The sequence below is a fragment of the Perognathus longimembris genome, chromosome 1 (assembly GCF_023159225.1).
Source record: "Perognathus longimembris pacificus isolate PPM17 chromosome 1, ASM2315922v1, whole genome shotgun sequence".
NCBI classification, from domain to species: Eukaryota; Metazoa; Chordata; class Mammalia; order Rodentia; family Heteromyidae; genus Perognathus; species Perognathus longimembris.
In genome coordinates, this window is record NC_063161.1 from 23,255,048 (window position 1) to 23,276,816 (window position 21,769).

General features: G+C 34.1%; 1 protein-coding gene across 3 annotated transcripts in view; it reads left to right on the forward strand.

Moving 5' to 3' along the window:
- The window catches only part of Atp2b1 (ATPase plasma membrane Ca2+ transporting 1), a 102,194-nt gene that overhangs the window by 68,805 nt on the left and 11,620 nt on the right, over positions 1-21,769 (forward strand). For all 3 annotated transcript variants that reach the window (XM_048358422.1, XM_048358429.1, XM_048358416.1), the window contains exons 8-19: positions 453-614; positions 2,347-2,561; positions 4,865-5,107; positions 6,810-7,051; positions 9,596-9,833; positions 15,214-15,393; positions 16,871-16,958; positions 17,319-17,425; positions 19,041-19,232; positions 19,454-19,667; positions 20,133-20,344; positions 21,611-21,718. In XM_048358422.1, coding sequence (XP_048214379.1) covers positions 453-614; positions 2,347-2,561; positions 4,865-5,107; positions 6,810-7,051; positions 9,596-9,833; positions 15,214-15,393; positions 16,871-16,958; positions 17,319-17,425; positions 19,041-19,232; positions 19,454-19,667; positions 20,133-20,344; positions 21,611-21,718 — 2,201 coding nt within the window. The remainder of the gene's footprint in view (positions 1-452; positions 615-2,346; positions 2,562-4,864; positions 5,108-6,809; positions 7,052-9,595; positions 9,834-15,213; positions 15,394-16,870; positions 16,959-17,318; positions 17,426-19,040; positions 19,233-19,453; positions 19,668-20,132; positions 20,345-21,610; positions 21,719-21,769) is intronic.

The following is a 21,769-nucleotide window of genomic DNA, read 5'->3' on the forward strand; positions in this document are numbered from 1 at the left end:
AGTTAGTAGCAAAAGTACATATGAAAGTTTAATGTAAAATATTATTGGCATTTAAGTATTTATATGCATATTTCTCCATAGACATAGATAATTCTGTGCAGTATAGCCATAAATTATGTGATAAGAATTTATAAGCTTTGAATATTACCTAATGTAACATAGAGGGAAGGAAATTATTTAGAATTCCTTAGTACTTAGTTTAAGAATCGTACGTTCTTATGAGTTGTCACAACCACCCAGCATCGACTGCCTCACAGCTAGTACAGTTTCACAGCCTAATGTCACTATTGTTTTATTCCCTCTGTATAAAAACACACACAGCATATGAGTGAGATAGGGAAGGGTGGATGCTTACATCTTTTCTATTTTCTATAAGAAATTGATTTTTTAAATTGTTAATAATGAATAGTGCCTTTAAAATGCAGTAAAATTATGTTTGGTCTTAAATGTAGCAAAAGCCCAGGATGGTGCAGCCATGGAAATGCAGCCTTTAAAGAGTGAAGAAGGTGGAGATGGTGATGAAAAAGACAAAAAGAAAGCAAATTTGCCAAAAAAGGAAAAATCTGTTTTACAAGGAAAACTTACAAAACTGGCTGTTCAGATTGGGAAAGCAGGTATGATATGTAGAAGAAAATAAAGTGTTTTGTTTTAAAAAATATACATGCATTTTTTTCTTTAAAAATGTCTTTTGACACAGTTTAAATTGTTGTTTTTTTAATATAAAGAAAGTTCGAAATGTTTTTATTCACAATGTACCATTAAGAGTCTTTTAGGTACCCATAATATGACAATTTAGAGGTCATTATCAGCTAGTTGGCTAGGTAGTAAGCAGTCAGAATCAGTGCCTGAATCTGGCCAATTTACAGACCCATGTATGTGTCTCTAAATTTTCCTAAATTTTGGTGGGCAGTAAAGAGAGAGGACTTAATGTATATTTAATTCATCATAGATTACCTTACATATTACTACTCATCATGTTACTGGCAATATCTATGAAAAAGAAATGTTTTTTTAAAATATAGTTTAGTTTAAGTTGAAAAGACCTGTGAGGTTGAAGTTACAAATCATTGACTCTGCTAGAAAATACCTATTAATAGAGCTATTCTTTAGAAGAAAAACTAGAGCTCATAGGTAAAACAGAGGATGCAGCTTATTCTTTACAACCCAAATATTTGCTTTTGTGTTATTTAACTAAATCATAGTAGTGACTTCTATAGTGTTGGAACAAACAGTGGACTTTTGGTGATAGCATTAGTAGTCATTGGATTTAGTATATTAGTTTCAGATATATAGACTTGCTTTATTTTTTCAATGTACTTTTTTTTTTTTTTTGGTCTGTTGTGGGGCTTAAACTCAGGGCTTGTGCACTATTCCTGAACCTCTTTGTGTTCAAAGATCACGCTCTACCACTTCAGCCACAGCACCACATCCAGTTTTTGAGTGGTTAAATGGGGACTTTCCTGCCCATGCTGGCTTCAAACCCTAATCCTCAGATCTTAGCCTCCTGAGTAGCTAGAATTATAGGCATGAGCCACAAGCGCCTGGCTTAATATACATTTTTAAGAGGCTAAGTACTCCATGACATAGTTAAATGTTTTGTAATGCGTAAATGTTTGTTTTCCTAAGCTAATGAAGTAGTGAGCATAGAACAAAAATAAATTAAGAAATAATTCAGATAGTATATTTTTTGTATATATCTGTTTTATATGTAAAGTTGAATATTCAGCTTCAAGCCTTTCAGTTGATCTGATTCTTACTGGCTTCTCTTTCACCCTCAGGCAAATTGCCTGTTGAACATGTAAAGTAACACATTATTCTAAAGTTTTGGTATTTCTCTGTCATTACCTATTGTTTTATTCTTTTTTTTTTTTTTTTTTTTTTGGCCAGTCCTGGGCCTTGGACTCAGGGCCTGAGCACTGTCCCTGGCTTCTTTTTGCTCAAGGCTAGCACTCTGCCTCTTGAGCCACAGCGCCACTTCTGGCCATTTTCTGTATATGTGGTGCTGGGGAATCGAACCCAGGGCCTCATGTATATGAGGCAGGCACTCTTGCCACTAGGCCATATCCCCAGCCCCTATTGTTTTATTCTTAATCAAAGGCAAAAGATACAATTAAGAGTGGTCAATGCTTTTCTTGTAGTTCTCCTGGGTCAGAGCTGTATCTGGAAGCCAAAGTTAAGTCTAGCAATGTCCTGTGATGAGTTTAGGTACAAAAAGAAGGTAACAACTTCTCAGAGAAATTAAATATTACTGAGCTAGTTATAAAATTCTTTACAGTGTAATATTGTTAACTGACAATGAGTAGTGTCAAGAATATTGAAATAATTGCCTTTTTTCTATCTTCAAAGGCCTGTTGATGTCTGCCATCACAGTTATCATTCTAGTATTATACTTTGTTATCAATACCTTCTGGGTTCAGAAGAGACAATGGCTTGCTGAGTGCACACCAATCTATATACAATATTTTGTTAAGTTCTTCATTATTGGAGTTACAGTTTTAGTGGTTGCAGTGCCAGAAGGTCTTCCACTTGCAGTTACTATCTCACTAGCTTACTCAGTAAAGGTAAGTAGGAAATGCTTAAATAGCTATAGTATGTTATATGTTTAATAACTCAGTTTGTATATAAAATATACATCCTTTTTCCACTTTTGAAAGTAGGCCTCTAAAATTGTACACGGTTCAGAACACAACCATTGGTTCCCTGTACCTACTTTTGGGTAAATATTTTGCGTATAGTGACGTGTTCCTTCTGAGAGAGTAGCCTTGACAATGAAAAACACAACATTCCTAGGTAGTATTCTAGCCTGATTTCCATTATCTGATAGTTATATTACCAAGTCTTGTCACCTCCTTTTCGCCTGTAAAAGTAAGATAAGAGTGTTTGCTCTTTAACTTATAGTATAAGAGCAAAAGATCTGACGTCTCCTGGCATTCTCACAATTGCCCCACAATCTGTTTTTCACACATGCATGCCAAATTGTATTTCAAAAAAAAGTTGAGATTATATGATTTCCTGTGTAAAACTCTGTTCACTTCCCTCCATGGCCAGCTGAGCCTTGCCCAGTCTGGTCTTGCTTATTTACCTCACTGTACATCTGTTCCACTCTTCCGGCCCAGCCTCTCTAGCCTTTCTGATATTCAAAAATGCCAATTGCAATCTTTCTTTCTAAATGATTTTGCAGGTTAAAAGAATTTATACATAACAGATGAATGCTACTTTCATAAATTTTGAAAATGTTAGCATTTCTCCTTAAATAATATTGTGGACAATGCAAAAATATAATTAGCCATAGCTTCTTCTCTAGCACTGTTATCTTCAGTATTCTAAAGTATTTTATAATAAGACTGTCATGATAAGAACATCTTTTGTATAGTGTTTGAGTTTATTTTCTCTTCAGGAATCCAACAACTTTTATTTCAAAAATAAAATGTGTCATAAAATATTAAAAAATGTAGTGATGATAAAATATAAGTTACTATCTATAATTTTTGATAATTTAAAACAATTAGAAACATTTCAGAAAAATATAACTTTTAGATACACTGATCAGTCGTTTTACCAATACTGCCATTAATTCATTGTGAATAGATGTTAATGATAGCAATTTTTTTAATACTTACTTAATGATATTAATTTTTTAATTGACCAGAATGATGTAGGCTAATTGATGTGATCCTTACATAGGAGCATTGTTTAACGATATTTTAAACGTTTTTTTTTTCTTTAAATGTTTTCTTAAATGTTTATTTAGTCCTAATCCTAATATTAGCAATTATTGTTCTTTTCCCTGCAGTGTAGTTGGGTATGTTAGTGTTTTATAAATTAAACAAACTATTCTTTACTGAAAATTTTATTTTTATTTTTTATATGCATGTCACAAGTAATTTTCTTTCTTTTTTTTTTTTGGCCAGTCCTGGGCCTTGGACTCAGGGCCTGAGCACTGTCCCTGGCTTCTTCCCGCTCAAGGCTAGCACTCTGCCACTTGAGCCACAGCGCCGCTTCTGGCCGTTTTCTGTATATGTGGTGCTGGGGAATCGAACCTAGGGCCTCGTATATCCGAGGCAGGCACTCTTGGCACTAGGCTATATCCCCAGCCCGACAAGTAATTTTCAAACTACACATTCCCCTTTCCTGTATTTGCTTTTGAAGGATCTTCACTATGAGTCATAGGTGGGAAAGCTTTATGAACAATCCAGTGTAGTTTTTAAACCATAGTACATAGGTGTTGAGAATTCATTATAAATTATTTTAATTTAAATGCCCTTTGGGACTATTGTGAAACTCTTGATTTCTAGGCTACCTAACTTTTTATAATCATAAATGAAAGTACCAACACAATTTCAAAAAATAATAAAGAAAGAACCAACTGTTTTGGGGTTGGAGGTGTGGCTCTGGTCAAAGAGTGTCAGACAATGAGTATCAAATATCAAATTGGTGTCCTGTTCTCAAAACAAACAAAAAGACGATTGAAAGTTAATTTTTTTTCTTAGCAATTTATGGAGAATCTTTCAATAAGAAAATTTAATTCTGTACCATACAATGTTACAAATATACTGTAGTTCCAGTACAGATTTCCATTGTCCTTTTCATGTCAGAACATTTCATTTAACTTGTTAGAGGGATGTAGTCATTGTGGTTTAATAAGTATTAATATCTGCATATGTTATATAGAATTGAAGTGATTGATATTACAAAAATCTAATGCTTTTTTAACTTACTTGAACAGGTCAAAGGTGCTAATTTCAATATCAGATTTGTACTTTTTCCACTCTAAAGCAAAGTTCAATTCTGATTTTTATCATTTTAATATAATGAGGTGATTTTTTTTCTATATAGCTTAACTCACCTTTTCTTTTGCCACTAGAAAATGATGAAAGACAATAACTTAGTAAGACATCTGGATGCTTGTGAAACCATGGGAAATGCTACAGCTATTTGTTCAGATAAAACAGGAACATTAACAATGAACAGAATGACAGTTGTTCAAGCTTACATAAATGAAAAGCATTATAAAAAGGTTCCTGAACCAGAAGCTATTCCACCAAATATTTTGTCCTATCTAGTAACAGGAATTTCTGTGAATTGTGCTTATACATCAAAAATATTGGTAAGGTTTTAAAAAATAATTTATATGCAAATATTAATTTTGTTTTGGTGGCACTGGGGTTTGTAACTCTGGGCCTAACGTTTTCTAGGCAGGTGCTCTAACACTTGAGCCATGCCTCCAGCTAATTTTTAGATCTGTAAGATTAGACTGCATGTTATCCAGCAGATGTATTATTTCTACATATAAATCAAACTGAATTCTGTTAATTATTAAAAAGACATACATCTATGCAAGGTTTACAAGAATATTTTTATGTATTTGTATTGAGTAAGTTCCTCTTGATCAAAACATATATTTTGTGTTTTATAATTCTACTGCTTAGAAACTTTCAAGCCATATAACCAGAATATATGTTTTTGTTTTGTTTTGTTATGCTTTTACATTTTTGTCCTCGGGATTGAATTTATACATGCTAGACAGGTATTCTAAGACTTATACTCAGCCAGTCCAGTCTTAATTATTTTTTAATGGCCAAAGTATCTTCTAATAGAAAGTCAACTCAAATTGCTCTAGAGAAAATTTTGAAACCAGATTTCAACTTAAATTAATGTTTCACAAATGCTTGCTATGTGTTTTGTTAAACTCCTCAGTTGTTCCCATCTATAATATTGTGCTTAGAATTAATCAAGAGTAGATGTAGGCACCATGGAATAAAATCTTTTCAACTTTAGAAAATTTAGAAAATTTTAAAGAACACAAAATTTGCCTTTTCTTTATATCTTATTGTCACCTGTATGTGAAAATCATGAACAAAAATAATGTTGGAAGTTATTTAGTGAGAACATACTCAGATTGGATGAACTACAAAGTTAGCAAAATACTGGTCCTCAATTTAGTTTTGCCTTTTACTACCTGAAATTTTTGTGCCGTTACTTTCTTTAATTACAAAAGATGATCATATCTACTTAATATTGTTAGTATGATTTTTATAACAGCACTATGAAGAAAATAAAGCCTTTTAATACTTTTAAGGCCACAGTTAATTTCAAGTGTAAAAAGTAGGTTTTATTTTGAATAGTCAGTATGTAAATGTTCAGTGAAAACAACTAGAGAAAAAGAAATTGAATTGAAATTACGTCCCACTGTGTATCAGAACCAACAATAAACTTCGTTGATCTTTTTTTTCTTGGTATTTCTTTTTATTTTATTTTTTTATTTTTTTATTTTTTGGCCAGTCCTGGGGCTTGGACTCAGGGCCTGAGCACTGTCCCTGGCTTCCTTTTGCTCAAGGCTAGCACCCTGCCACATGAGCCACAGCGCCACTTCTGGCCATTTTCTGTATATGTGGTGCTGGGGAATCGAACCCAGGGCCTCATGTATATGAGGCAGGCACTCTTGCCTCTAGGCCATATCCCCAGCCCTCTTTTTATTTTTTTAATACTTACTTATTGTCAAAGTGATGTACAGAGAGGTTACAGTTTCATACGTTATTCGTTGATCTTCTATCATTTAGTTTTTTAGTCTTAAGTGCACCTATTTTATAGATGCTAAAGCCAGAGTTTTCCTGTTTACATAACTAGTTTCTCACAGGGCTAAGATTAGCGTACATTCTTAGCACTGCAATTTTCTACCTTCCCTTTTTGTGTTTTTTTCTGAAATAATGAAGTTAGTTGACATTTTCTATAACTTCTTGTTTTTGAATGTTATAAGCTTCCATAATAAAACAAAATAACATGAGCTTCTAATCCTTTTTCTTTTACAGCCACCAGAGAAAGAGGGTGGATTACCTCGTCATGTTGGTAATAAAACTGAATGTGCCTTGTTGGGATTTCTTTTGGATTTAAAACGGGATTACCAAGATGTTAGAAATGAAATACCAGAAGAAGCACTGTACAAAGTCTACACCTTCAATTCTGTTAGGAAATCCATGAGTACGGTCCTAAAAAATTCAGATGGAAGTTATCGGATATTCAGCAAGGGTGCATCTGAGATAATTCTGAAAAAGTAAGTATAAAGTGCTTAGCTGTATATCTTGGCTATCTTTGCTTTATAGAATACCTTCTGTATTCTTGTTTTCTTTTTGTGAGCATCATATATTTCAGAGGACTTCAGAGCTTTTTGTGTATTTTATGCTATCTAGATCTTTTAGCCATTGAGTCCTACTATTTTCACAACCTAGCTTCTCTTATTTGCTGTGATGAGAATAAGCTTATTATATTCAGTTTGGTAGATTCTATAAAGTAAATTTCCATGTTTGGTTTTTTATAGAATCTTGAAAATTCACCTTTTATATCAAAATGAAATTTATCATATTTATTCTGTTGCAGTCATTTTTAAATATCTTATGTCATCAGGCACTGGTGGCTCACACTTGTCATGCAAGCTATTCAGGAGGCAATTCAGAGTCAGCCCAGATAGGAAAGTTCGTGAGACTCTTCATCTCCAATAAACTACTGAAAAATACTTAAAGTGGAGCTGCAACTCAAGTAGTACAGCAGAAGAAGCTCAGGGATAGCACCCAGGCCCTGAATTCAAGCAAGGACTGGTACCCAAAGAAATTGTGTGTGTGTGTGTGTGTGTGTGTGTGTGTGTGTATGCATACACACACACACACACATCTTCTGTTATTTTATGTAGTGATCCTGGTTTTTTAATGCTTCTTTACAGATCAGTAGCTTCAGTTTTTACACATAATTTTACTGTTGTTCACCCCATTATTACAAGGTATTCAAGTTATTTTTTAATTCCTGTTACAAACTTTATATAAAATTGAAGACAACTGTTGAAAATTGAAATTCCCTTGAAATTATTTCCTTGAAATTAAAATCTTCTTTTAATTCATTTGTATCTTAGTTGTAAACTAGTGTTTTCTTAGTGACACTTGGCAGATTATAGCCTTAAGTTTAAGAGACTAATATCTAAATAACAAAAAAAAAGCAGCATGTAGTAAGTGGATAGAGTTTTAAAATAAGAGATGCAATATTTAATGTTGGTTTTAGTGTGGCTGAGAATATTATGATGAAGAAATTGTAACAGAGGAAAAAAATGGGAATATACAGATCATAATAGGGTACTGTCTGATTGCACATATAGTAGAGAAGTAGTGATGGGCTTTTTCTACAGCATACTTAGTTGTCTGATTTCATTGTGAAAAGCTAGAAATCAGTCTTTTCCCAGGCTTGCTTGGTAGCAGATAAATAGTATAAGTAGAATTTTTTTGTGTTTTTTTTTTTTCCCATCAGAACCAATCTGAGTTTTTATTGTTTCTCTCCAACTAATTAGCTTTAAGATAGATATAGGGCAGATTTTTCCTTTGCCTTCCATTTTCTCCTATTGGAAAAGGGGTAATGACTACCAACTGTATAACAGTGAAACAAAATAATATCCCAGCATGGAGCCTGATAGCCTAATATGTAGTAAGAAGACAGGAAGTCCCCAGAATATTTGCATTTTGTTTGAGAAATGTGATACATTTAAATATGATACTGAACTATTAAAATAAATAAGCTAGGTAATTCAACTGATTTTTTTTAATATTAGTGGCATCATCAGAGCTATTACTAAAAATAATTCTTGGATCAAGGAATAAGGTAGTTTGAGGAAAAAAGATTGACTGGAGCCAGAGACCAGTGAAGACACAATTGTTACTACAGTAGATTTAGCTGGAAGAAGGCAGGAAGTTAGAATAGAAAGAGTAGACATATTCAGAGGAAGGCTATATAGAATTTAGAAATTAACACCACCTGGAAAATAAAGTACATAAGGACTGAGGTACATTTTTAGACTTACCAAAGCTATTCTAGTAATGTTGGTACCTATTACAGGGTCAGTGAGGAGGTAATTTGCTATCCTTTGTGCTATTAAAGTTCTGGCACTATATCTGCATGAAACTTTGAAGCAGTGATAGAAAGCCTTAGAAAACAAAATGAGATGTGGACTTGACAGGTACCTCCATAGTGGCAAGAAAAGGTGCTATTGTCAAGAAAAATGAGTATAGGAAGGTGTTCTCATTGTACTTTGCAGTTGAAAGAAAACTTGGAATTGGCTGCATTGACACTGTGCTAGTTTGACATTATTGCTCTCTGGTAGAATGCTTATGTTAACAATAATATTTTTAACCTTTATGGTTAAAACAATATAGGTGAGAAAACAGCCTCTCAGGTAAGAATTGATTGAACTTGTCCTTTTTTTTAACTGAAAAGTATATTTGTGTGTTAATTCTTGTCTAATTTCTTAATAAAATGGCCTGCTGTAATTATTCTTTGCCAATCATATTCTTAGATTCTTTTTAAAATATTTTTTAAAATACTGTGGGAAGATGTAGAAAATATAGTAACTGATAAATCAGATAATTATCAAATATAGGAAGCATACAAATTAGGGAAAGAAAAAAATGATTAAGATTTATGTCTTTAAGGAAGGAGTATACATAATTCTCTAAATACTAGATATCAGATCCTACGATTTCTCACTCTTCCAGTTCACTCAAATGGCATTTACCATTATTTTTGCTCATTATTGATGTTTGGATTCAACATTTCTTTTTAGGTGTTTCAAAATCTTGAGTGCTAATGGTGAGGCAAAAGTATTCAGACCAAGGGACCGTGATGATATTGTAAAAACTGTGATTGAACCGATGGCATCAGAAGGCTTGAGAACTATATGTCTTGCATTCAGAGATTTTCCAGCAGGAGAACCAGAACCAGAGTGGGATAATGAAAATGATATTGTCACTGGACTTACATGCATTGCTGTTGTGGGGATTGAAGATCCTGTGAGACCTGAGGTAGTGAAATATTCTGTGTTCTGCATGTGCAGAAAGAATCTCTTTTAAGTATAGAGATTAAGTATAGACATTACCTATTACCAGTTTTCTAGTAAAATTCTTAATGTTGGTGATATTACTATTTTTTATATAACTTGAGCAAAATAATAATTCTTGTGATGTGTTGGTACCTTTTTATAATGATCAGTTAGATAACATCTCTTGGCGATCCTGAGTTTTAATAACTATAAGCTAACATAATGCTTTTAACTAGAACAACCATATAACCAATGTGCTAGGCACTAGTCTACTAGCTCTAAAGGCACAAAGAGCTTAGAATCTACCTCTGGCCTCAAGAAAAAAAAAAGTCACTGTCAAGTGAGAATGGACAAAAACATTATGATCCTACATTATTGGACATACATGAACAGAGAACATGCACTCAGCCTCAAGAAGAGGAATCTTTTTCTTGAGTTTTCATCATGTACAAGATACTGTGCCAACTTCTCTAAGTATTTTTTTATAGCATTCACTTCTTGGAGGTCCATTCCTCTCACATGACAAATTCTAAAAAGTGAGATATATAGAGCTCTGGAAAATAGAACCAGTAAGTTCAAAGCAAAGTTCTGTCTTAAAACATATCCTTAAAGACTGCTACCCTGTATTACACACTGGAAGGGTCAGGGAAGACTTCATCGAGGTTAATTGCCTGTCTGGAATCTTAAAGGATCAGGGGATGCTAACTAAACCAAGAGAAAGAAAGGGAAATTGCAGAGAGTTAAATCCCACACTAACTATTTTCTGACAAAAACAGCATTGTCAGTGTATAAGCTTAAATATAAAAACTGCTTTTGTTCAATGAGTATATTAACGCATTGAATTAACTCATGTATACTGCTGGGAGGGATAAATACTGCAGTGAGAAAAATACTCTTGAAATTTATATTCTGGAAGGCGAATAGGTATGTGATATGTGAACAGTATGCCAAGTGGAAAAAGAAATTCTTAGGAGTAGCACTAGTTCCTGCTCTCTTAGGCTTTTCATTTTGAATTGCATATGTGGTGAGAGGTCTCCGTGACCGTAGATGTAGGAATATGATGTGAAACAACACCCATGTAATGTATTTAGAGCTGAAAAGGATTTGTCCAGATGAAATAATATAATCAAGGGAGAACACATTAAAACTTTGAACTCAGAGACGATGGCTCACCATCGAGCAAGACTTAAATAGCTGCAAGAAGAGTATTCACAGGCAAACACAAAAAATGCAATGGCCTGAAGGTGAGAAAAAGTATTAAGCTATTTTATACATAGGAAGGAGGCCAGGGTAACTTTAAGGATAAGGAAGGAAAGATGAGATTATTTATGGCCTTTTTGAGGCCTCTGAATTTTATTCTAAGATTTGATTTGGGAAGTAGGATCATTTGCATTGTTAAATACTATTTTGAGTACCATTTGAGAGATTAAAGAAAAAGGAGTACAAGTAGAGAAGTCAGTAAGATTATTGCAGTTATTCAAGGAAAAATACTTTCATGACTTAGACTACAGTTGTGGCCTGGAAGAAGAAAAGGATGATTCCAAAGTAAATGTAGGTAGACTAATAAGAATCAGTATTCTTGGGCTGGGGATATAGCCTAGTGGCAAGAGTGCCTGCCTCGGATACACGAGGCCCTAGGTTCGATTCCCCAGCACCACATATACAGAAAACGGCCAGAAGCGGCGCTGTGGCTCAAGTGGCAGAGTGCTAGCCTTGAGCGGGAAGAAGCCAGGGACAGTGCTCAGGCCCTGAGTCCAAGGCCCAGGACTGGCCAAAAAAAAAAAAAAAGAATCAGTATTCTTGGGGCTGGGGATAGAGCCTAGGGGCAAGAGTGCCTGCCTCGGATACACGAGGCCCTAGGTTCGATTCCCCAGCACCACATATACAGAAAACGGCCAGAAGCGGCTCTGTGGCTCAAGAGGCAGAGTGCTAGCCTTGAGCGGGAAGAAGCCAGGGACGGTGCTCAGGCACTGAGTCCAAGGCCCAGGACTGGCCAAAAAACAAAAAGAATCAGTATTCTTGGTTTGAATATTCTGTTTTTTATATTGTTAAGGCCTGAGACATCCAAATGAATGTCAATGTGAGTATTTGGACCTAAGTGACATAAAGAGATCTATCTATTCAGGAGATATTACCAATGAAACTCAAAAGGATTTCTTACTGAGTGGATAACCGTGGAAGAGGACGACACAAGACTTATGAAAAAAGGAACCAGTCTTTAATTTACATAGCTTGGTCAATAGTAGATATTACCAGTATCATGAGAGAATCAGAAGAAACTGCATTTTGAGAGATGAAAATAAATCTTTTAGGGTTTGGAATTAATAAATACCCGTGAAATATTCAAACTTCATAATATTTGCCAAACTTTGATCACAGGAGGAAAAATTGTTACATATTTACTTGTAGCCTAAATCCAATGTAGAAGAATATTAAATTAGTACATCTACACCTTCTTTTGGGAAACCTGTTTCTCTGTTATTGTGCTCTTTACATTGTGATTTTATCCCTTTTACATATGTAAGTGGTACTTTGTTTCAGTATTACAAGATAAGTTTGGATGCATTTATACTAATATGAAACAGCTTTCTTTGAGTTAATATCCTAGAATATGTAGTTCTAGGTGTTGGGACTCTTGATTAATTGGATATATAGAACAATCCCAGGTATATTGCATACACAGAAGTATTTGAACAAGATGTTTAAACTTGCAGCACATGCTTTTAAGGTGGAGATATTTTGTGAATTTTAAGTTTAGAAAGTATTTTGAGATTATTAGGTAGTCCATAAAATTGTTGTTAGTTTTTAAACAGCTTTATTTCTATATCACATACTTAGCCTATTTCAAGTTATCGTTTATATGCTCCCTAAGATTTGTGCACCCATCACTGTGATCAGTTGTAGAACATTTTCATCACCTAAGAAATTCCGTTTTTAGTGGTAACCATTCCCACCTTCTCCCCTACTCTGCACCCCTTGACCCATGAAGTCTTTGTATACTTTCTATATGTTTTCCTACCAAGTATAATTTGAGCATGCTCTGTCCTTTAGTGCCCCATTCCATCACTAGGACCTAGTACAGTGCCTAGCATTCATTAAACAGTATTTTGAATGAGTGCATGTGATGTCTCCCTCCAGTAAGATAGTAGGGTAGAGGGCATTATTTAACCATGTAAATGTTTACATTAAGATACATATGTAAGTTGTTGTTAGTAGTTAAACTACGTAAAGTGTTTTCCTGTCTAGAATTGTGCCCTACCTTTGGAAATTGTCTCTATGGTGACTACAGCATTTTCCCCAAAATACACCATTCCATCAAGTTGAGGAAGGTGGGATGTAAAGGGAGGGATATAAAAAATATTAAATACAGAAAGATTATACTCAAATGCTTTCACTTGAAACTTTGTTCTTTTCTGTTAAAATCTTAAAATCTATTAACATGAAGCTAATATTGTACCATGACATAAGTAGGTCAGAGCAGAATAGCTTTTCCATAGGCATTTATTGTGGGGTTTTTTTCAGCATGTTTTTCTCTTATGTGTTACCTGCATGGCCTATAGCTATTTGAATATGCTTCTCTGCTTTGGTAGGATCAATATGGATCATATGGTTAGAGAGGAAGAGGAAAAAAGTTTCCAGGCAAAAAAGAACTGCTTAGCAGAGACATAAAATAACTTTATGTTCACTATTCAGACTATTCATCCATCAACTTGTATGCCTTAGAGAAGAGTTTTAGATAACTCTTGAAAACTATTCTGTGGTTGAATTGTGGTACTCTTTGACACTGAGAGCTTTGTGGTTTGTGTTTAGCAACTTTGTTTTTTAAGCCAAGTATATTGGTATATTACAAAAAGAACTACAGCCAGGGACCAGTGGTTCATACCTGTAATCCTAGCTACTCTGGAAGCTGAGATCTGGAGATTGAAGTTCAAAGCCAACCCAGGCCAAAACACCTGTGTCTCTGTAAATAGCCAGTAGAAAGCTGGACTGGTGGTATGGCTCAAGTGCCAGCTGGGCAAGCACAAGGTCCTGAATTCAAGACAAACCAAGTATTGCAAATAAGTAAAAGAGCTCTACCAAGCTTGGTGCCAGTGTCTTACAGTTTACCTACTTTATAGATAGATATTAAGGGATGAAAATTTGAGGCCAGCCAAGACAGAAAAGTTCACAAGAGCCCTTCTCGAGCAAGAGCTGGACCTGGTGGTGCATAATTATTTCCCTAGGTATTACAGGGAATCTAAAATAAGAAGATTGGAGCCTAGGTGCACACCAAGGCAGAAAATGAGGTCCTATCTCAAAAATAATCAGGGAGGAAAAGGGATAGAGGTATGGCTTAGCAATAAGGGCATATGTGCTTATCAGATTCAAAATCCAGTATCACAAAAATAAATGGATAAATGAATGAATCAATGAATTAAAAAGCTTCCCTAAAGTATATTGACTAAAGGAAGCAACAGTATGAAAGCAGAGATACCAACTAAAAAGCCATTGCAAGCCTGGTACTAGTGGCTCATACCTGTAATTTTAGCTACTTAGGAGGTAGAGATGGGGAAGATCATGTTCCGGGCCTTCTCAGGCAAAAAGTAAGACCCTATCTCGAAAATAACCAGAGCAAATTCCGGAGGTAGGCTCAAGCTATAGAGCCCCTGCCTGGCAGATGCAAAGCCCTGGGTTCAGATCCCAGTATCAAATACATATACAAGAGAAAAAGGCATTGCAGGAAGCACTAGGTACATGACAAGGAGGTTTGAGATAGAAGCCATAGCACTCCTTGATTCTTAGGGATTTATAGAGGCAGGAAAATGGAAGAGAAGATACAAATGTCTAAAGTTTGTTACATAATTAAATTTAGTAAATGTGAGTCTTTTTAATCATTCAAATACTGGTATCTGGTGGAACTATGAATACAATTCTGAGATAAGGGAACAATATAGATTTGAAAGTCATTAACACATGGCCTGAGAACTAAGTGAATTAAGTCTTAAAAGATAACAAATTGAGAGAAAAAAAACAAATCTATAAGTCTAAAGAACACTAACATTTTACCCAAGTGTCAATAAGAGGTAAAAAGTGAACCACAAAAAAATTGCCTAGTGGTTGCCAGTTGGAAAGGTGCTTTATATAGCCTTTAGTAAATAAGTAGTGCAAACAAAATCACTGATGCCAGCTGAAAATGAAACCTGACCTAAATCTATGCCTGTGGAATAGGAAAGAAGAGACTACTAGGTATAATTCAAGAAATTCTGACCATCTTAAGATAAAGTTGTTAGTTGTGGGACTATACATGTTGGTTCAGTGGTATATTTGTCTTCAGAAATTCTAGTTTTCTATTGTAATAGGATTTTTTCTTCTATGTAAACCAGGTACCAGATGCAATAAAGAAATGTCAAAGGGCTGGAATTACTGTGCGAATGGTTACTGGTGATAATATTAATACTGCCCGAGCTATTGCTACCAAATGTGGTATATTACATCCTGGGGAAGATTTCCTGTGTCTAGAAGGTAAAGATTTTAACAGAAGAATACGAAATGAAAAAGGAGAGGTAAGAATTTTTTTTAAGTTTTTTTAGTTGATGTGTTTTTAGTATATTAAGATTTTCATTTAATAAGTATATATTAAATGTGTACAATATTAGGCACCTTGAATAATTTCTGCCACTGTAGTAAGTAAAAATTCTGATTATGGAAGGTGAAAGAGACAAGTGATGAAGAAATTGGTCCTAAGGGGAATGTGCTTGTCTTGCTAGAATGCTTTATAAAAGTAGTTGCTGTGAGTCTAGGCCAATTTCAGAAGTACAATATACATAAGAAAAAGTAATATGAGATGCTTTTGGAGAGGCTGGTGTAGAACATATTTTATGAGACCCCAAACTCTTAGAACTTTTCAGACTAAGGAAGGTCTAATTTCACAGGCAATAGGGATTTTTTTTTAACATAGAAAAAACAAAGTTTAATTTCTGTTGTGATTGATGCTTGAGATATGGTACCTTCCACAAAAGTAGTAAGCCTGTATACCTGCTGGTTCTTGTCACATTTTCCACCCCTGTGATTCCCACAGCACCAGCCTGCAGGTTGGCTAGACAAGGAGCAGGAGTCCTGGACAGTGTTTTAATCCATTCATTATTCTTTTTTTTTTCAAATTTTTATTATCAAACTGATGTACAGAGAGGTTACAGTATCATACGTTAGGCATTGGATACATTTCTTGTACTGTTTGTTACCTTGTCCCTCATACCCCCCTCCCGCCTCCCCTTTTCCCTTTCCCCCCATGAGGTGTTCAGTTCACTTATACCAAACAGTTTTGCAAGTATTGCTTTTGTAGTTGTTTGTCTTTTTTTACCCTGTGTCTCTCAATTTTGGTATTCCCTTTCAATTTCCTAGTTCCATTCATTATTCTTATTTTTCACCTACAGAAATTTAGTTCCAGCTGGGCTCTGGTGGCTCACACCTGTAATCCTAGCCACTCAGGAGGCTGAGATCTGAGGATTGAGGTTCAGAGTCAGCCTGAGCAGGAAAGTCCCCTTGAGACTCTTCAATTAAGCATCTAAAACTTGGAAGTGGAGTTGTGGCTTGAAGTGACAGAGCACTAGCTTTGAGCAAAAGAGCACAGGGACAGCGCCCAGGCTCTCAGTGCAAGCAAGGAAATTTTTTTAATTGATCTTAAAATGATGTGTAAAACAATAGATTTTTCAAGCATATGAGTCACTAAAAGAGCTTGTTAAAATACACGTTGCTTGGTGGCCAAAGCAGTAATAAACACTTAAAATCTTAAGTGCTTGGGAGACTGTAGTCAAAGATTCACACACACATTTGCAACCAGCCTCAAAAAGAAAACAAAAATTAAAAAAAGAGCCCAGGAGTTTGCATTTCTATTAGGTTCCCAGGAGTTTCTGATGTTATTGCTCTACTAACCACACTTAAAAACCACTGAGAAATACTGTAGTTTAGATTTATGAAATACTGTAGTTTAGATTTACGAAACGATTTTGACTTATTTTAAACTTTGATAAAAATTTACAGATTGAGCAAGAGCGGATAGACAAAATTTGGCCAAAGCTTCGGGTACTCGCAAGATCATCTCCTACTGACAAACATACACTGGTTAAAGGTGAGAGAAATTTTTAGTTATTTCCAAATATCTAAGTACAGAAATGTGTTCTGCTTCCTGAAATTAAATACTGAATATCAGACTGAATCATTGGGTATCATCTTTTCCAATAAGATCTAAACACTTTCTTTTTATGTTTTAGGTGAATTTGAGCTTATCTTCAGCTGTTAAAGCAAAATATTACTACCACTGTAATGTTAGATTTTAGAATTGTTTTTTGCCCAACAAGCAACCTTCATTCCTATGTTCATTTAATTGCAGTTTTAGCCTTCAGTCTATACATGACTAATGGGAATATTCCACCGAATTACCTTATTAAAGAAAATAATTTTACAGAATATGCATGTACTTTTATTTAAGGTATTATTGACAGCACTGTCTCAGAACAACGCCAGGTTGTAGCTGTAACTGGTGACGGTACAAATGATGGCCCAGCACTAAAGAAAGCAGATGTTGGATTTGCAATGGTAAGAAATACTTTATTCAAGTTTTCACATATAATTTGGTAGGGAGGTTATTTGTTTGTTAACTAGACTGATTTGGGTCTTTAACCATGTCCTCCAAGCTTTATAAGTATAAAGTTTTATGTACTGCCTTTATTTCATAGATTTCATAGAATCTACAAGCTTTCTTTGGAAAATAATGATATATTTACCTTTTACTACATACAGTATTTAAATATGTCATTTCACCTAAACCTTACTTAATCTGTCATTTCAAAACCATAGTAGTATTATTAAAATAACCTTGATAATTTTCCACTCAACCAGAAACATCCTCTAAAGAAAAATTGAATGTCATCATTTTGTATAAAGATATAATCTTTCAATAGCCAAATCCAAAAACTTAACACTGAGGGTTTTTTTCCTTTCCTTAAATTAGCAGCCTAGTCAATGTTTGTACTTGACTGGAAAGGTTTGCATTCGACTGTAAAATTTATTCTGAACTGAGATGAATATTCATAGCATTATTATTAATGTGTATTTAATTTTCAGTTATCTGAAACTCACCGTTCAGAAAGTTTGGGGCCTATGTACTTGGTTATTTTCCTAAAATATGAACAGCTTCGAATTTTGAGAGACAATCTGGCCATAAAGGGTTCAGATGAGAGGATGCAATGTACACAAGTGTATATTTGTATTGTTTGGTCCCCATTTATTTGGCTATTAAATTGGTGATTTAGAAGACCCACCAAAGACAGCCTTTTGACAACAGTGAGAACAATGATAACTGAAAATTGTATAGGTAAATTTTCCTCAAAATGCAGTGAATCCAAAGATTCTTACCAGACTCCAGCCCAGATTTATAGACAGCTGCATCAGAATGACTCAATGACCTGTGAAGAGTAGCTGATGTTCATGAAATAAAGGGTGACACTGAATGTATTGTACTGATTAACTGCTTTAATAAATAGCCACTCTTTTGTACAACTGCTTAAAGATAGTTTTTAAAAACCTTGAAAAAAGAAATCAAGTGCTCTTTCTTGTGTTCTGTAGGTAAACAGCATCATTACATAAGGAATAGTGGGTCACAAACTGCTACATGAGCATTTAGTAGGTTTCTTACTGTTGTTTTGACAGTTGACCAGATTAGCAGTGATATATAGGATAATTCATAACATTTTTTTAAAAAGTTTTTTCCCCAAACTTTGTGCTGTATAACCAATTTTATTTTCTGTTTTTTGTTTGTTTTTGTTTGCCAGTCCTGGGGCTTGAACTCAGGGCCTGAGCACTGTCCCTGGCTTCTTTTTGCTCAAGGCTAGCACTCTACCACTTGAGCCACAGTGCTACTCCTGGATTTTTCTATATATGTGGTGCTGAGGAATCGAACCCATGGCTTTATGTATGTGAGGCAAGCACTCTGCCACTAGGCCATATTCTAGCCCTTTATCTGTTGTTGTTGTTTTTAAATATTTGATTTGTTGTAAGCCAAAAAAAAAAAACCTCAATTACTTTAATATCACTGTTACCATATTTAGCATTAGATCACTACTAAATATAATGGTTAAACTTTTTGTTCACTGTATATTATGCTTTTTGAATATATAAAACATTTAGGCTTAACTCAGAATTTCTTTTATAGGGTATTGCAGGAACTGATGTAGCTAAAGAAGCATCTGATATTATCCTCACAGATGACAACTTTACAAGCATTGTTAAAGCTGTCATGTGGGGACGAAATGTGTATGACAGCATCTCAAAATTCCTTCAGTTCCAGCTTACTGTTAATGTTGTTGCAGTGATTGTTGCTTTTACTGGAGCTTGTATCACTCAAGTAGGTGACATTTATTTATTAAAATTTGCTTATTTTAATGCAAACATTATATAACTGTCTTTTGAACGTACTTGAATATTTAAATAAAATGAAGCTTAATATTTTAGGTTTGTTAACATAAAAGTGTAATCTATACTCTAATTAGGTTTTTTTTAAATCCTAAAGGCTTCCTGAGTCCCTGAATCTTTGTGAATGTCTATTAGGAAATGTATCTTTTCTAGGATTCACCACTTAAAGCTGTACAGATGCTGTGGGTAAACCTCATAATGGATACACTTGCATCCCTGGCTCTGGCAACAGAACCACCCACTGAGTCTCTCTTGCTTCGAAAACCTTATGGTAGAAATAAGCCTCTCATCTCACGCACAATGATGAAGAATATTTTGGGTCATGCATTCTATCAGCTCGTCGTAGTTTTTACACTCTTATTTGCTGGTAAGAATTTAATAAATTAAAATTAAAGCTTTAGTTAGTTATTCCTATTCCAAGATTCTATTTTCCAATGTGTTATATATAGTCTTATGATTTTTATCAAGAGCCTGAATTCTGTTTCTGACTACCCATTTATCTTAAATTTCTCCTAATTCTCAATGGTTACTTAGTAAACTTGGGAGAATGATAGATAGATACAGGAGAAAGTAGTCTTGATCTTTGATATTAGCTCTGCCACTAACTTAGATATGTGATTTTACACCTTTACTGTACTTTGAGGGGCATCAGTTTCTTTATCTGTAAAACAAGGGAGTTATACTAGATAATCCCAAGTCTCTTTCAACTCTTTCTATATTGTCATTACAGATGAAATAGAGTCAGGCTAAGTTTTATTGTTATTTACTTCTTTGGAGTGTGTTAAATTATTTTATATGGTAATTACAAAATAGTAATTTTTTTTTATTTCAGGAGAAAAGTTTTTTGATATTGATAGTGGAAGAAATGCTCCTTTGCATGCTCCTCCTTCAGAACATTATACTATTGTTTTTAATACCTTTGTGCTGATGCAACTTTTCAATGAAATAAATGCCCGGAAAATTCATGGTGAAAGAAATGTGTTCGAAGGAATCTTTAATAATGCCATCTTCTGCACAATTGTTTTAGGCACCTTTGTGGTACAGGTGGGTGATTGAAAAGCATAAGTTCTATTTTAGTTATTGTGTAGGAGACATTTGGTAAACTGTTACCTTGAGATGGAAATTTCTTGTTTATTGATATTTGGGACATGTATATAGCACCTTGTTAATGTCTTAGTTTCATGTATATGTTCTCTTATTATAAGTCAATGCCACAGTGTCCTAGACAGATTTATTTCTTCCAACTTTAAGAGTATTTTCATGAAATTAAGTCAGCTAATTTCATAATTATTGATTTTCACTTGCATCTTACTATCCTCTTTTCATGTCCTTCATGATACCAAAAAAATATATTTATGTTTTTTATTAAAAGCAAATATATAAATAAGTTTTGAACTTTTTCACATTTAGTATTTTGTTGGTTTACAAAGGAAAATTACCTCAGTTTTATATCTTGATTAAAATCCACACTTGATTGTCATCTATCATTCGAGTAAACTATTACAAAGTAATTGGGACTTTCTGTAAAAGAATACTAATAATCTTGACATTAAAACACAGAATTAACAAATGCAAACTGAGATTTGTAATATTTTGTATAATATTTAAAACTGGTTCTGGTTAATTACCAAAATTATTCTTTATAATTTCAACACTTGGTAGTATTAACAGCTATATCAAAGAGAGTTGTTAGGCTTACAAGAAAGTGAATGTTCTATTATATATGCTTAATATTCCTGTGTATGCTGTTTTAGGATACATAGAATAAGGAAAGATGCATAAGCATATGAATATGCATATGAACTTAACTTACGTATATCAGTGGGCTGAGTACATACCACTTCAGTTGGCCACATCCATAGAATATTGCAGGTCAATTTTCTTCTCTTCCAGTCTATTGATAATTGTCCTGACTTCTAAATGTTAACTAGGAATGAATGCTGTGTAGATTGCATTTGTCCTCTTTTCCACGGTGTAAGATCTTTTCCACAAAAGTGTATTATCTTTTGTGAAAGGCATGAATTATTTAAAAGATTAAAATATCAGGTAATGTAGTTACATGGGTTTATGTTGGAAAAGTATAAAGTTATTCTAGATCATGTGAATTTTTTTTTAAACTTTCAGTAAGCTTGCGTTTTAAACTGAGGTCAGATATTGTAGTTATTTTTAAGCTTTGACTGTTCTTAGCTGTGATTGTTAAAACAGTGGTTGTAAAGTTATGTTTCAGAGCACATAAATTTTGTTTATTTTAGAGTGTGAATTTTTAAAAGTAAACAATTACAATGAACTTACTATTGATTATCCCTCCAGATAATAATTGTGCAGTTTGGTGGAAAACCTTTCAGTTGTTCAGAACTTTCAGTAGAACAGTGGCTATGGTCAATATTCCTGGGAATGGGAACATTACTCTGGGGCCAGGTAAAAAAATATTTCATCACTTTTTGCTCAAATATAAAATAATTTTAAAAA